Below are 13,811 nucleotides of genomic sequence, written 5' to 3'. Positions count from 1 at the left end.
TCCTGAGGACTCCCTATATGCAAAATAGTAATTTATGATGGGAGCTGAAAATTTGACATTCACAGAACTTTTTCTTCATTGTTATCATAATGAAAGATTGCAATGATTGTAAATGTAGAGCAAACCATGTCTGGCCTATAATCAGTACCTAGTCATTTACAAGGCTGAACAGGAGAAGGAAACTGTCTGTAAGGTAGTAGCTCAAACTTGTAATGGGAGAGCCCTGAATTACTGTGTGATTCTATCCAGCTGATTCCCTCACTGAGGTCATGGACTTGCTTCCTGTAAAATGCAAGTTTAGACTTAACATGAAAGCAAACAGAATGTTTCTATGGGTCCTTCCTGGGGTCAAGAGGAAGACATTTGCCTTCCTCTCTTTTAGTGTCTTAGCAGATACAGCTCTGGGTAATGGCCACCGTTCTCTGCCTCTCTCTGGTCCACTTTGCATTTTCCCATTTCATTGGCTTGTCTCTGATCTCTTTGATGCTTTCTGAATGAGTAGTCTTTACCAAGTGCTTTCACTTGCCTCAACTTCATACCCTCAACACACAGTAGCCTGGCTTCTTTATACCTGTAACACAGGGAGGCGTGTAAAAAATACTTTGTAGACATGGTATCAGACCACTCTGCTGCTTCTGATATTACTGAGCACTGCCCCTGCCCTTTTTTTTCTTGGGACTTTCCTCCCCTTGGCCTCCAGACCACTATGCTCTCCCAGCTCTCCTTGTAGGGCCTTTCCTCTGACTTGCCCTGAAAGCTGGGTGTTCCAGAAGTGTCCATTCTTGGCTCTTGCTTTGACCACTTGATATGCTGTCATGGGAGAAATTCTTCTCCTGTTTCATCTGCTGATTCCCAGATCTGTCCCTCAGTCCTGCTCTCTCTCTTGGGGTGTAGGCTCACATGGTCAGTAGTTCACTGAATACCTTCACTTGTATATCTCACAGGGACCTCAGAATCAACATGGTTAAAACTAAACTCTTGAATTCACTATAACCTAAAAATATGCACCTTCTCTCCTGTGCTCAAGTTGCAATAAAGTGGGGCCCACATTCTCCACTCTACTCAGAAATTAGAAGTTGTCCTTAAACAGGGGTGGCCAACACTCAGTACATACTCTACTCTTCCTTTCTGATCTCATTCCCATGATCTAGCTCACAAATCACACAGGGTATTTTCCCACAGAACTCATTGTTGCCTCAGAAATAGTTTCAACTTACAGACAGTAAAGACTGGCAATTAATCAACGTCAGTTTTCAACCTGATTTCATTTGCCACCCCAATTTTAGATATCTTTCTTTATACTTAACCCCCAATAAAACCATTTATTTCTGCACCTGTGCCTCCCAAATCTCATTTTCTTCTTCTTCTCTCCACCATTGATAGTCTCCCCTAACTAGACCCCTTGTGTAATTACCATAGTGGTCTGTTAACTATTCTCCACCTTCTAATGATAACCACTAGCGCCATCTCAGTGCTCAATAAACCTCTACACTGAGTCTCCAGAGGACTCACACCCCACATCAGCTCTGTCATGCCTTCTCAAGGCCCTGTAATAGTTCTGAATCACCAGTTCCGTAGCGTGATACTCATGACCTGCTCCTAGCTGACTTTTTAGCCTTGTGCTCTGGAAATTCTGCCATGTGGTAAGTTCTCTTAAGCTGGGAGTATCTTGACACTCCATGCCTTTGTGTGCAGTTCATACATGTTACTTGCTCCTCCTTTTCCCCTTCTCCTTCATTTGTTTGCTTTGGACTCTCTAACTTCTAAACATCTTGAAAATTTTAATCTAGATGTTATCTGCTCTAGAAAGCTTTTCCTGAATCTCCAAATCAAAGCAGATCTCCCTCATTTGCTCTGACAGCTACCTGAACCTACCTAATCTTTTAAAAATTGATGTGTAGCATATGCTTTTAATATTACATAATTTTAAACATTACCTACTGCATATTATCACTCACCAGTTTATACAGTAGTCCTCCTTATCCTCAGGGAAATACATTTCAAGACTCCCAGTGGATTCCTGAAATGGCAGGTGGTACTGAACCATGTATATTCTACATTTTTTCCTGTACATACCTATGATAAAGTTTAACTAACATATTAGACCCAGTGAGAGATTAACAACAATAAGTAATAAACAGAAAAAATTAAAACAAGTTACTATAATAAAAGTTATTTAAAACTTATGAATTGTTTATTCCTGGAATTTTCTAGTAAAAATCTTCAGACCATGGTTGAACACAGGGAGCTGAAACCATGGAAAGTGAAACTACAGATAAGAAAAGACTACCATAGCAACTATCTGTTTGTGTGTCCATTTCCCCAACTAGACCAGTAGCTCCTGGGAGCAGTGACTGCTCATCACGTAGCCATTAAGATGCTGATAAATATTTATACTGACTCGCACAAAATGTCCTTCAAATTGGGCTGAGAGGGAAGAATATTTCAAAACTACTGTAGCAAATTAATTACTGCTACCTTACAACAGGACCATGTAATACTTGCTCTACTTCATGCAGATCCTCTCTATGCAATGAAAGCAAAATGTAGAAATATGGAAAGCCATTATAATTGTAGAGAAATTCTGTGGCTTACTATTTTCAGAAGCACAAGAATAAGAACCGTGGAGGAAAAGGGGATATATATGAATATAAATCACAAAATTTAATTTTTTAAATCAAAAAATATAATATTGCAGGAATATAGAAATAATTTCAAATGAGGAAAACAAAATTTTAAGGTAATGTATACAGCCAGAAGAAATATTGGATCCAAGTTGTCAACTCAAGTTCCATCCAGTTCCTGATCTGGCGTTAACTGTGGATGTGTGTTGACTGACATTCTGTTCCTCCAGATCTATGTCTGTGAAACAGAGGACAGACAGAGTAAGTCCTAAGGCATTTTTATATGTCCAGAGTTTTCTAACATACACCAAATTTCAAAATTATTTCACAGGTTTAGTTACTGAACTTGACTAAGAACTTTCTAGGAATCACTGCCTATTTGTTTGGTGGTATTCTTGCCTTAAATTCTTTGATTCTTTCCTCATAGCCTCATGCATTTGTCTCTATCCTTTTGTTATCCTAGTCTGTGTGACCTGAGTGATCTGGAATACCTTGATGAAGAGTTCCATCAGAGCCTGCAGTGGATGAAAGACAATGACATCCATGACATCCTGGACCTCACGTTCACTGTGAATGAAGAAGTTTTTGGGCAGGTCTGTACATGTGTACACCTGCTGTCTGAGTATGGTAATTGAAGGTTATTGGTCAGTAAAGAATTTCTTTACTGACTAAGATCAGTTGCTATATTTGTAACTCTTTGGCTGATTTAAACCCAAGATCATACAAAGTGATGGTAATCTTGGTTACAAAGATTATTCTAATGCTAATTGCAGATGAAGAGGTTCTCTTTTACCAATTGTAGTAACTCATTGTATGTTATAAGCAAACTCTCTTTTATTGTCAACTAAAATATCTACAAATATTTGAACATATGCTTGGATAGAATACAGTTTTTAAAAGTCTGTGCTATCTAAGTTGAATATTAAGTTATTTAATCACCACTTGTAGTTAACTCTATTTCAGATTTAAGTATCAAAATTGATTGTATTAAGGCTGAAGCAATAAAAACCATACTTTGGAAAAGCCTTAAAAACAGAGAATACTTTTTTTTTATGTTGATAGAAGGGTAGGTTAAAAGATTTCTTTCATGACGAACTTTATGATGCTATGGATTAAGACAGTTCTTGGGATGCTCACATCCCATATTGGGGTGCATGGGATTGAGTCCCAGCTGCTCCACTTCTGATCCAGCTTCCTCCCAGTGAGCCATGGAGGCAGCAGATGATGATATAAGAACTTGAGTTCCTGCCTCCATATGGGAGACCTGGATGGAGTTCCTGGCTCCTTGCTTTGGTTGAGTCCCAACTGTTGCAAGTATTTGAGGAGTGAACCAGCAGATGAAAGATACCCCCCACCATATAGTAGCTCATAAGTAATAGTCTTATTTAGGCATTAATATTTGGCTGACTTTCTGTATTTCATGTGTTTCAAAAATGAAATTTTCAATTAACGTTCACTTGAGAATAACTCTGCTTCATTAAAGTAAACCTTTACTTAGATATTGGCTATTTGGACATTCTGGATTCTGAACCTTAGAGGAATTTGTGAAATGGCTTTTTTAAACATTCTAATAATGTTTACTTCTAATAATGGGCTAATGTCTGAAATGAATTCATTTACATCTTAAAAGATTTACTTTGTTAGGATTTAGAACTTGAAATGCATATTTTTTAACCACTGAGTTTCTCAAACATCAGCCCAATGCCCAGTCTTAAGTGAGTGCTGTGCCTGCATGTGCTGTCTGTGTAGAACCTCCCTGGCTGCTTATGCAATGTAGGGGCAGGATAGGGACAGGCAGCTGGCTGATTTCAGCTCTTTGGTATCAGTGTTCTTACGACATCAAGAGCATTCCTCCTTGGTCAGTCCTCCTGTTTTGTTTTTTTTTTTTTTTTTTTAAATTTCAGATTACTGAACGAGAATTAAAGCCAGGGGGTGCCAATATCCCAGTGACAGAGAAGAACAAGAAGGAATACATCGAGAGGATGGTGAAGTGGAGGATTGAAAGGGGTGTTGTACAACAAACAGAGAGCCTAGTGCGTGGCTTCTATGAGGTAAAGATAGCTATCAGTCTCATATCAATGGTGCTGAGGCTCATCTCCCTGTATGGCGTGGAACAATTCCATTTTGTCTTCTGTTGCATTTACCTATTCTCTTTTAATTTAAAAAATCCAATATTTTTTCTTTTATGTTTCAAGAGCACAAAAAAGCTTAATGTACTTGTTACATGAGTCACTGAAATAACATACTATGACCCAAATTCAAAGAACATGTGATGGTTTATGGCCACTAATAATATTTAAGTCATACTTCTTACTTATGCTTAGATATGTTTAATCAAACCACGTGTTTGATATATGAAATCATTATATCTGAGAGTCAGAATGAGCTATTACATGTATTCCATGTGACTTTTTCTGTAGGTGTACTAACTCCTTTTCAAAAGAGAAAAAGAAACTGTTTAATTATGAAACCAAAATCCTGTTGAGTGAAGTCTCATCAACTTTATCCTAAAAAAAAAATTTCCAAGTGCCTACACAGGAACATCTATATTATTCCTGAAAATCTCTGTACCCTCCTTTTTCTGATGAGACTTAATTTTTCCCAGGTGCTTAAGCCATACCCCCATATTTTTATTATTCCACAGGTGGTGGATGCCAGACTGGTGTCTGTTTTTGATGCGCGAGAACTAGAATTGGTCATCGCAGGCACAGCTGAAATAGACCTAAGTGACTGGAGAAACAACACGGAATATAGAGGAGGTGAAATTTGGTTTATAGACATTGGATTTTAAGTTTCAAATTAAAGGAAGGTATGGTTCTGCACGCTGATCTGAACATAGGAGAGGCAAAAGCACTTGCCCTCTAATCATGGGACTGATGCAGTCTCCCTTGAGACTTTGGGCAAGGTACATTCCCTTCTTTTCCTAGTTACCTCATCTGTCAGATGGGGGAAGGTCTGTTTATGCACCATCTGAGGATGTCATAACTCTTAATGGTTGGTGAGGAAATGTGACCATAGGAACACTAATTAATTACTTTATGGTGTTGTTAGTGAAGCACTGGGGAGCTAATAGCCAGCTGGTCAAACTCCACCTATTTCATTTTCATTTTAAAACTCAAAGAGGCATGGCCTTTGAGCTTCCTAATCAGCACAGTTTTTCTGCAGTTCTACTTACTAGTGGTCATTCACAGTTGAAACACTTGAATGGAGTAACACAGGGTTCTTAAAATTCAGCAAGTTTAGCACTAGTGAAAAATATAGTCACCAAATTAATAAATTAGCAGAACCATTTTCCAATTATCTGTAAATTGAGACAGATATTGGGGGAAAGACATGTTGTGAGAGAAAAAATGTGTTAACATTTGGTAAATTGCTTTTGGTTTTGCCTGAGCTTAACTCTTCTTGCCTGTCCTTTTGCCATGGCTAACTTGTTTGCCCATTTTCTTTGAAAGACTGTATTAAATTGCAGTTTCCATTGCTGCTATTTCTGAAGTTCAGTGGCTGAACTAAGTCTTTCCAATTTTCCCTATGTATAATCCATATATGGTGCTGGTTATAATTTTGTTCACCAGACTATTTTTACTAACTAAAATATACTTTCTCTGGCATGCAACATAACTTAGATTTTTACAATAATGACTCTTAGCTTGTTCTCCAGGATATTCTAATAGCAATGAAGTTCATCAAAGTGGCCACTTTTATATTTACACAGTATAAATTGTATTTACTCTATCTGACTAGTCAAGGATCTATCTCTATGGTTATTATAAATCTTTTCAAATGAAATCCCTGGGAGAGGGCAGAGAAGGGATGAGATATTCAGCTTCCATATTTGCTAACTCAACGAGCTGGCACTGAAGGAGGAGGTGGCTGTGTGGCCACTTGCCACATGCCCAGGCCACAGCTGTGTGTGGAGAATATGAGGAGACACGTGCACTTCTCCTCCTCCAAAAGGCTTGGTACCCACAGCAAAGAAGGAGCAGAAAAAGGCCTGATTATGAGGCCAGAAAACTTCAAAGCTACAAAAAGCCAATGCATTTATTGTATAGATGAGAAAACTATTTGCTCAGTGCCAGAGAACTATTCTTTACCAAAGGCTCCACATAGACCCTGGGTGTGACCAGGTTCAATCCAGTTTTGTTTACCCTTCACTAGGGTCTCTCTCTTTTCTAAAAGAAGATTATGCAACTCTAGTGAAATGGTAAATGGGAAGAGAGAGTCCTCCCAAATTCTACAACTACTGAAATAAAATGATTTCTACCTACCTTCTTTTTGAACTATTGACACAGAATTAAAGCAGCTCTTGTGTACATAAAATATGTCTATTAGTTGGTTTGAATCACTAATTGAACCATCATCCTTGTCAGCCTTCTCTCTAAATTTTTTTTCACTGAAAGGTTTGGAATTCACAAGCACTGCCTTCCTCTATCCTGTAAATGATACTTCCAATATTTTATTAAATTCTACTAAAGTTTAAAATTTAGTTGATGATTATTTATGATATTTTTAGTTAAAAGAATTAAAGGATACTTTTTGCTTTTTATTTGTAAATCATCATGAAAGTAATTTGATTTTAAAATATATGTGCTTCCAATTATATATTTATTTGTATAAATTATATAAATTATTTGATAAATATGTCTGTCCTCCATTAGAAACCCTGTGAGGGTCCATTTCCTTTGCCACTGTATCTTCAAGCTTAGTGCTGTGTTAGGCGTAGTAGTACTTGGAAATTACTTTTTATGTGACTGATCAAAAGAGTTAAGCATTTCCAGTAACAGCAATTATAATTTTCAGAAATGATTTGGTTCAAACAACTTATTTGTTGTCATTCTTGCCATTAGTTTTGTTTAGTCACCACTAAATGAAAACAGAGACCTGTTGGTTTTATTTAGTTTTGTTTTTGTTTATCTTTTGATTATCCTTAGTCTTAATTCACTGACAACGTTTAAAGAATTCAAGGTGATGGTTTATGTATGGGAGTTGTGTCTTTTGGTTGCTAATCTTGGTGGCTTAGGCTAAAATAATCAAAGTAATATGGACTTTCATGATTGATTTGATAGGATATCATGACAATCATATTGTAATTCGGTGGTTCTGGGCTGCAGTGGAAAGATTCAACAATGAACAACGACTAAGGTTGTTACAGGTAAGATGTCACTAGTAAATCTGTATATTGAATCAATATGATTATTGTTGGAAATGTATGTTTTTAAAGATCTATTTTATTTATTTGAAAGAGTGCTGGTTCAATTCCCAAATGGCCATAACAGTTGGGGCTGGGCCAGCCTGAAGCCAGGAACCTGGAATTCCATCCAGGATGGCAGGGGCCCAAGTACCTGGGCCATCATCCACTGCTTTCCCAGGTGCATTAGCAGGGAGCTGGATCAAAAGTGCAGCAGATGGGATTCTAATCCATGCTCTAATATGGGATGTCAGTGTCACAAGCAGGGGCTTAACCAACTGCACAACAATGTTGGCCCCAACATTTTTAATAATTGCTAAATATTGTCCATACAAACATACCATGTTTATCTAGAAATGCTCCAGACTTCTCTGCAGGGCTGTGTGTCTGCGTCCCTATGCAGAACATCCCCAGCTGAGTCAGAGCATTTCACGAGAGCTGTTAAGTCCCAGGATCCCAGGAACAACGTCTGCCATCAGGGCAGTTTGGTCCCTTAGGCAGAGGCCCACATCCCTAGCAGCAAAAAGATGATCTTCAACACTTTAAGCAGGGACCCAGTTCCTTGACAATGAATTCTTTTTCTTTTTTGAACTTGCCACAAATTTGAGAAAACAATGACATTCAAGACTACTTGGCAAGTCATTATTTTGTTGTGGTGTTTACAGGCACCCAGGTAATTGCCGCTTGGTTGCTGCTGAGGAGCTGTCAGACATGAGGCGGGCTCTTGCATGCTCGGGCAGAGCCTTACAAGTAGACTGGATATTAGCTCCTTTAGATTAAGGATCTGAACTTCAAATGTGCAGGCCTAGAAATTCTGTTTCTTTGTACTTAACCCTGAGTTGGTCAGGGGCTGATGCTAATAGACTTAGTTAATGGATAACCACTTTATTCATTTATAGAAGGAACTATGCCTGGTTTAGCTTCTGAGCTGGCAAAAAGCATAGGACCCCTTATTTTCTAGAAAGCTTCCATAACTTTCCCTTTATAATGCATTGTTCTTTTTTAGTATTTCATTCTGGCTGATTGGCAGAATTCCTGTGTATGGGTTATCCCACACCCAAAAAATTCTGTCTTCCGAACTTTCCCACCTGCTCTTCCTGAGGCGCTCTGCACCTGTGTGATGCCATGGTTCCCTGCCTGCTGGTCTCTGGTTTCACCCGGCCCCTTCTGTTTTCTTGGCTTGATAGTTTGTTACCGGCACATCCAGCATTCCCTATGAAGGATTTGCTTCTCTCCGAGGGAGCAATGGCCCTAGAAGATTCTGTGTGGAGAAATGGGGGAAAATTACTGCGCTTCCCAGGTAAAATAGAAAACTACATTTCTTTTTTTTTTATTTTTTTTTATTTTTTTTTTTTATTTTTGACAGGCAGAGTGGACAGTGAGAGAGAGAGACAGAGAGAAAGGTCTTCCTTTTGCCGTTGGTTCACCCTCCAATGGCCGCCGCGGTAGCGCGCTGCGGCCGGCGCACCGCGCTGTTCCGATGGCAGGAGCCAGGTGCTTATCCTGGTCTCCCATGGGGTGCAGAGCCCAAACACTTGGGCTATCCTCCACTGCACTCCCTGGCCACAGCAGAGAGCTGGCCTGGAAGAGGGGCAACCGGGACAGGATCGGTGCCCCGACCGGGACTAGAACCCGGTGTGCCGGCGCCGCAAGGCGGAGGATTAGCCTGTTGAGCCACGGCGCCGGCCTAGAAAACTACATTTCTATGAGTGACCTTAATTTATTACATATTGACTAATTACTACTTTATGTTAAAAGGTTGGGAGAGTGTAAGAAGTTTGTAGAGTGAGTTTCTCTCTGATTACTTTTCTAAAGGAAGGGTGAAGGGCAGTCTCCCAGGTCTCCCATAAAATGGGCAAATCCACCCCTATCTTCAGCTATAAAACACACGCAAAATTAATGCATTTGCTCACATAAGTAAAGCAACATTGGTCATCCTACTTGTGGCTTATGATTGTGGCTCAAATCTAGATGTTTCCAGATGTTCAAGTTTTAAGTTTATGTTAATAACTACTTAGAATCCCTTCATTAAAAGCTACCATTATGGTTTGTAAAAAATACTAAATCATGAATGTATTCTATACTGCTTAAGACTATAACTCTTTTTTAAGATTTTATTTATTTATTTGAGAGGTAGAGCTACAGACAGATTGAGGGAGAGACAAAGAGAAAGATCTTCCATCAGCTGGTTCACTCCCCAAATGGCCACAACAGCTGGAGCTAGGCTGATCTGAAGCCAGGAGCCAGGAGCTTCTTCCAAGTCTCCCACACAGATGCAGGGACCCAAGCATTGGGCAATCTTCCCAGACCACAAGCAGAGAGCTGGATTGGAAGAGGAGCAGCCAGAACTCAAACTGGCACCCATATGGGACCAGCTCTGCAGGTGGAGACTTAGCCTACTACCCCACAATACCAGCCCCTAAACTATATCTTTTCTTTTTTAAAAGATTTATTTATTTGAAAGTCAGAGTTACACAGAGAGCAAGAAGGAGAGGCAGAGAGAGAGAGAGAGAGAGAGAGATTCTTCCATCTGCTGGTTCACTCCCCAATTGGCCGCAATGGCCAGAGCTATACCAATCTGAAGCCAGGAGCCAGGAGCTTCTTCCAGGTCTCCCATACTGGTGCAGGAGCCCAAGGACTTGGGCCATCTTCCACTGCTTTCCCAGGCCATAGCAGAGAGCTCGATAGGAAGTGGAGCAGCCAGGACTCGAACCAGCGCTCAAATGGGATGCTGGCACTGCAGGCAGAGGCTTTACCTGCTGTGCCACAGCGCTGGCCCCTAATACTAATTCTTAAGAACTGTGTTCTCAGCATCAACAGGTGAAAAAATCTGGGGAACACTGAAAATACAAACAGAAATGAATAGTGCAAGCTCAGAGGCTTGTGACGCTCCTCATCTACCTTGCGTGCATCACAATCCATAAACAGGTGCTATATCCAAATATCTAAGCATTACCTGGCATACCTGATGCTCCAAATGTGGGAGGCTGTAATTTCTTTATTTAAAAACTAGCTTATTTTATTTATGCTTGGATAATGGTTTTTTCCTTAATTCAGCACATATTTGTCTCCCCAAAATAGATTTAGAAAGAGTAAGGTTTTTCACTCTCCTGAAAAACTTAGGAATTAGCATCAAAGAGGCAAGACAGTGTCAACTTTTTGTTGAAATTTATTTCTGTTAAAATCACTAAGGTATGTGGCATAAATTGTAACAATAAGCGGATATTTCAGCTATTCATATTTAATCACTGCAGTTTTCCCCAAACCTGGTGGGAAGTAAAAGGTAATTTAACACACACACACACACACGTAGCTTTAGCTTCACAGAGACCCGACCTTACTTACCTTCAGTGGGATCTTGGTGAATGTGCTTAATTATGAGGTTCTCTTTCTTCATCTACCTTGTAGGTTTGTAATTTTGAAGGTTAAAATCATTCATGTAAGACACTCACTACTACCTGAGTAAGCATCCAGTCAATGGCAGCTGTCATTGTGATTCTGTCACCATCACCTGTAACACATATTAGGCAAGAGCATGGAGTTGGCAATTAGAACACCTGGGTTCTAGTCCGTCCCACCTCTGCCACCAGCTAACCCTGGGACTTTGAAGATCACTTGATCTGTAGGCCTCAGGTTTCTCATCTGTAGAAGACTGGAAAGGGCTGGTAAATTCGATTGGATTGTAGGACGGAACATTGAAAGGCTGCCACAGAATTTTGGAGCTGTGTTCACATTTCTACTTCTCTTGGTAGCTCTGGGAAGTTCACGTGCTGAGTCATTGTAAATGGGGTGTTCTTCATTGTCACTGCAGCCACACAATTGGGTAACAGGCATGATTTCTTCCTCTCTTCATCATGATCTAAGACTGCTACGACATTCCTAGTTTTACCTAAATTATAAAATATCCCAGATAAAGATGATATCAGGACACTCTCTCCAACAAGCTCTAGCTCTAGGAGACGAATAAAAGGGAAAAAATCACTTGACTAATATTCTACATCAGAGTTGTTGTATTCAGCTTATATAAATAAAGAGACCTAAGCACAGACCTGAGCCTTCTGACACATGAGTTATATGATCTTAAGCAGGAGCCTAGATCCATCTCTGTGAAGTAGGAATAACCATGCCATGATCAAAGAATATTGTGACAACTAAGATAATGCATATGAAAGACCTCAGGGTACTATGTCTTTTTTTTTTAAAGACTTATTTATTTATTTGAAAGGCAGAGTTACAGAAAGAGAGGGAGAGACAGAGAGAGAAATTTTCCACCCACTGGTTGACTCCCCAAATGGCCACAATGGTTGGTGGCAGGGGCCCAAGCACTTCGGCTATCTTCTGCTGTGACTGGTACTCATATTGGATGCTGGTGTTCCTGGTGGGGTGTAACCCATTGTGCCACAACACCAGCTGCTAGTTTGGTTTTGTTGTTGTTTTTAAAACTTTTATACAAAATCTCTATAAGCTACTATTCTACTCCATTAAAATATGGTATATACGCACACACAAAATACATTCGGGGAAAAAAGAGAACTTTAACACATGACAGTCTAGTTTTATTAGATACAATTTCTTTACTGAAAAATTATCATCACCCTGTAAGAACCATATGTTATTCCTTAAGTGCAAAAAGGGTGGGTTATGATTAATTCTGGTTTAAAGAGATTGTTTTACATGACCACATCCATGTTTCCCACCATTAAAACACATTCACTTGAGCCATTTTACTCTCCTTTTATGAAATACATTGCATGAAGAGCTGGTCTGTCCCAAGCTGGTAAGCACCAATGTATTTCTTTTTCCTATTAGTGAGACTATGTTTAGCATTTACAGTGTGATATTATACATAAACATTGGAGAGAAAATGGAAGAATGTCCTTCTTTAAAAAACAAAAGATGAATCCTCCAAGAAGCCTGGCATCATCTTGAAATGGGCATGGGTGTTTGTATCCTGGAGAGTTAGAAGGAGCTGGACAGGATGAGGGAAAGCATCTTAGTCTGTAGGGTGACCCAGGGCCTGTCAGCCTTCCAGCAGGAAAATGTATCCCATTCTTTTCTCAGTTTCCTACTCTAATTTTGCAGTAGTAGTAGATAGCAGTGTTCACAGTGTGGGACAAGAAATGGGTTAAAGTATATATGGTTGTCTCTGAAGCTAGTACAAGTTGAGTGCATGGCTCTTTTTTTCCTCTCCTGTGGTAATAAAGTAACTAGAGACCCAGATGATAAATAATGATGCAAACCATTGGCTGTCTCCATGGAGACTTTCAGCCTGAACACATGACTGCACTTCCTCTGCTTTGTGGTTGCTGGTTAGGTTAGCTCTGCATTTTGCATTTCTGTAGACTTCCTAGCCCCAGTGCTCTACCAGAGTTCATGAGACTCAATTCACTATAAGACAATTGCTCTTATATAGTCCAAAAAAATGGGTTGTCCCATGCCAGTCTGGATGATATAGGGTAGTCCACTTCTCCGATCATGTTGTGTAAAATTCCTGTGTTCATCTCTGAGGCTCCTGCCATGCAGGGTGATAGGGCAGAGCAGTTGGCAAGCTGCAAGGGAGATGGGGGAACACGAGTTTTTGCCAAAGCAGGAAGCATTACTGTTTTGAAAATGGCTGTATCTGGAGATTATTATGAATGAAATGCTGACCCAACTTAAGAAATAAAATGTAAGAATTAATTATGAAATAGGTGTCTCAGGGAGACATTTTTTCCAATGGACTAGAACTTTAGAAAATAAAATAGCTTTTTAAAAGAAGATATGACAGCATTATTTTTTTCATTTTAAAACTCTGGTTTTGCTTCTTATTATTAAAAAACCATTTACAAAAAATGCCAAGAAATACATGTGCATATTAAAATATATTACGTATATATTTGAAGTATATTCATACATATCAGTCAAAAGTCCATTACTGAGATAAGCTCTGTTAACATTTTGGAGTATGTTTCCAACTGTTTTTACAAAATATTATGTGCATACACATATACATTTAAAAGCAA

General features: G+C 39.4%; 1 protein-coding gene across 2 annotated transcripts in view; it reads left to right on the top strand.

The window, feature by feature from the left end:
• HECW2 (HECT, C2 and WW domain containing E3 ubiquitin protein ligase 2) overlaps positions 1 to 13,811 on the top strand; it is a 335,902-nt gene that overhangs the window by 309,201 nt on the left and 12,890 nt on the right. For both annotated transcript variants that reach the window (XM_062189442.1, XM_062189447.1), the window contains 5 exons: positions 3,088 to 3,217; positions 4,529 to 4,675; positions 5,269 to 5,383; positions 7,688 to 7,773; positions 8,997 to 9,109. In XM_062189442.1, coding sequence (XP_062045426.1) covers positions 3,088 to 3,217; positions 4,529 to 4,675; positions 5,269 to 5,383; positions 7,688 to 7,773; positions 8,997 to 9,109 — 591 coding nt within the window. The remainder of the gene's footprint in view (positions 1 to 3,087; positions 3,218 to 4,528; positions 4,676 to 5,268; positions 5,384 to 7,687; positions 7,774 to 8,996; positions 9,110 to 13,811) is intronic.

Source organism: Lepus europaeus, chromosome 1 (genome assembly GCF_033115175.1).
Source record: "Lepus europaeus isolate LE1 chromosome 1, mLepTim1.pri, whole genome shotgun sequence".
NCBI classification, from domain to species: Eukaryota; Metazoa; Chordata; class Mammalia; order Lagomorpha; family Leporidae; genus Lepus; species Lepus europaeus.
The sequence above is the reverse complement of the archived record's forward strand: the minus strand, read 5'-3'. Positions and strand labels throughout refer to the sequence as shown.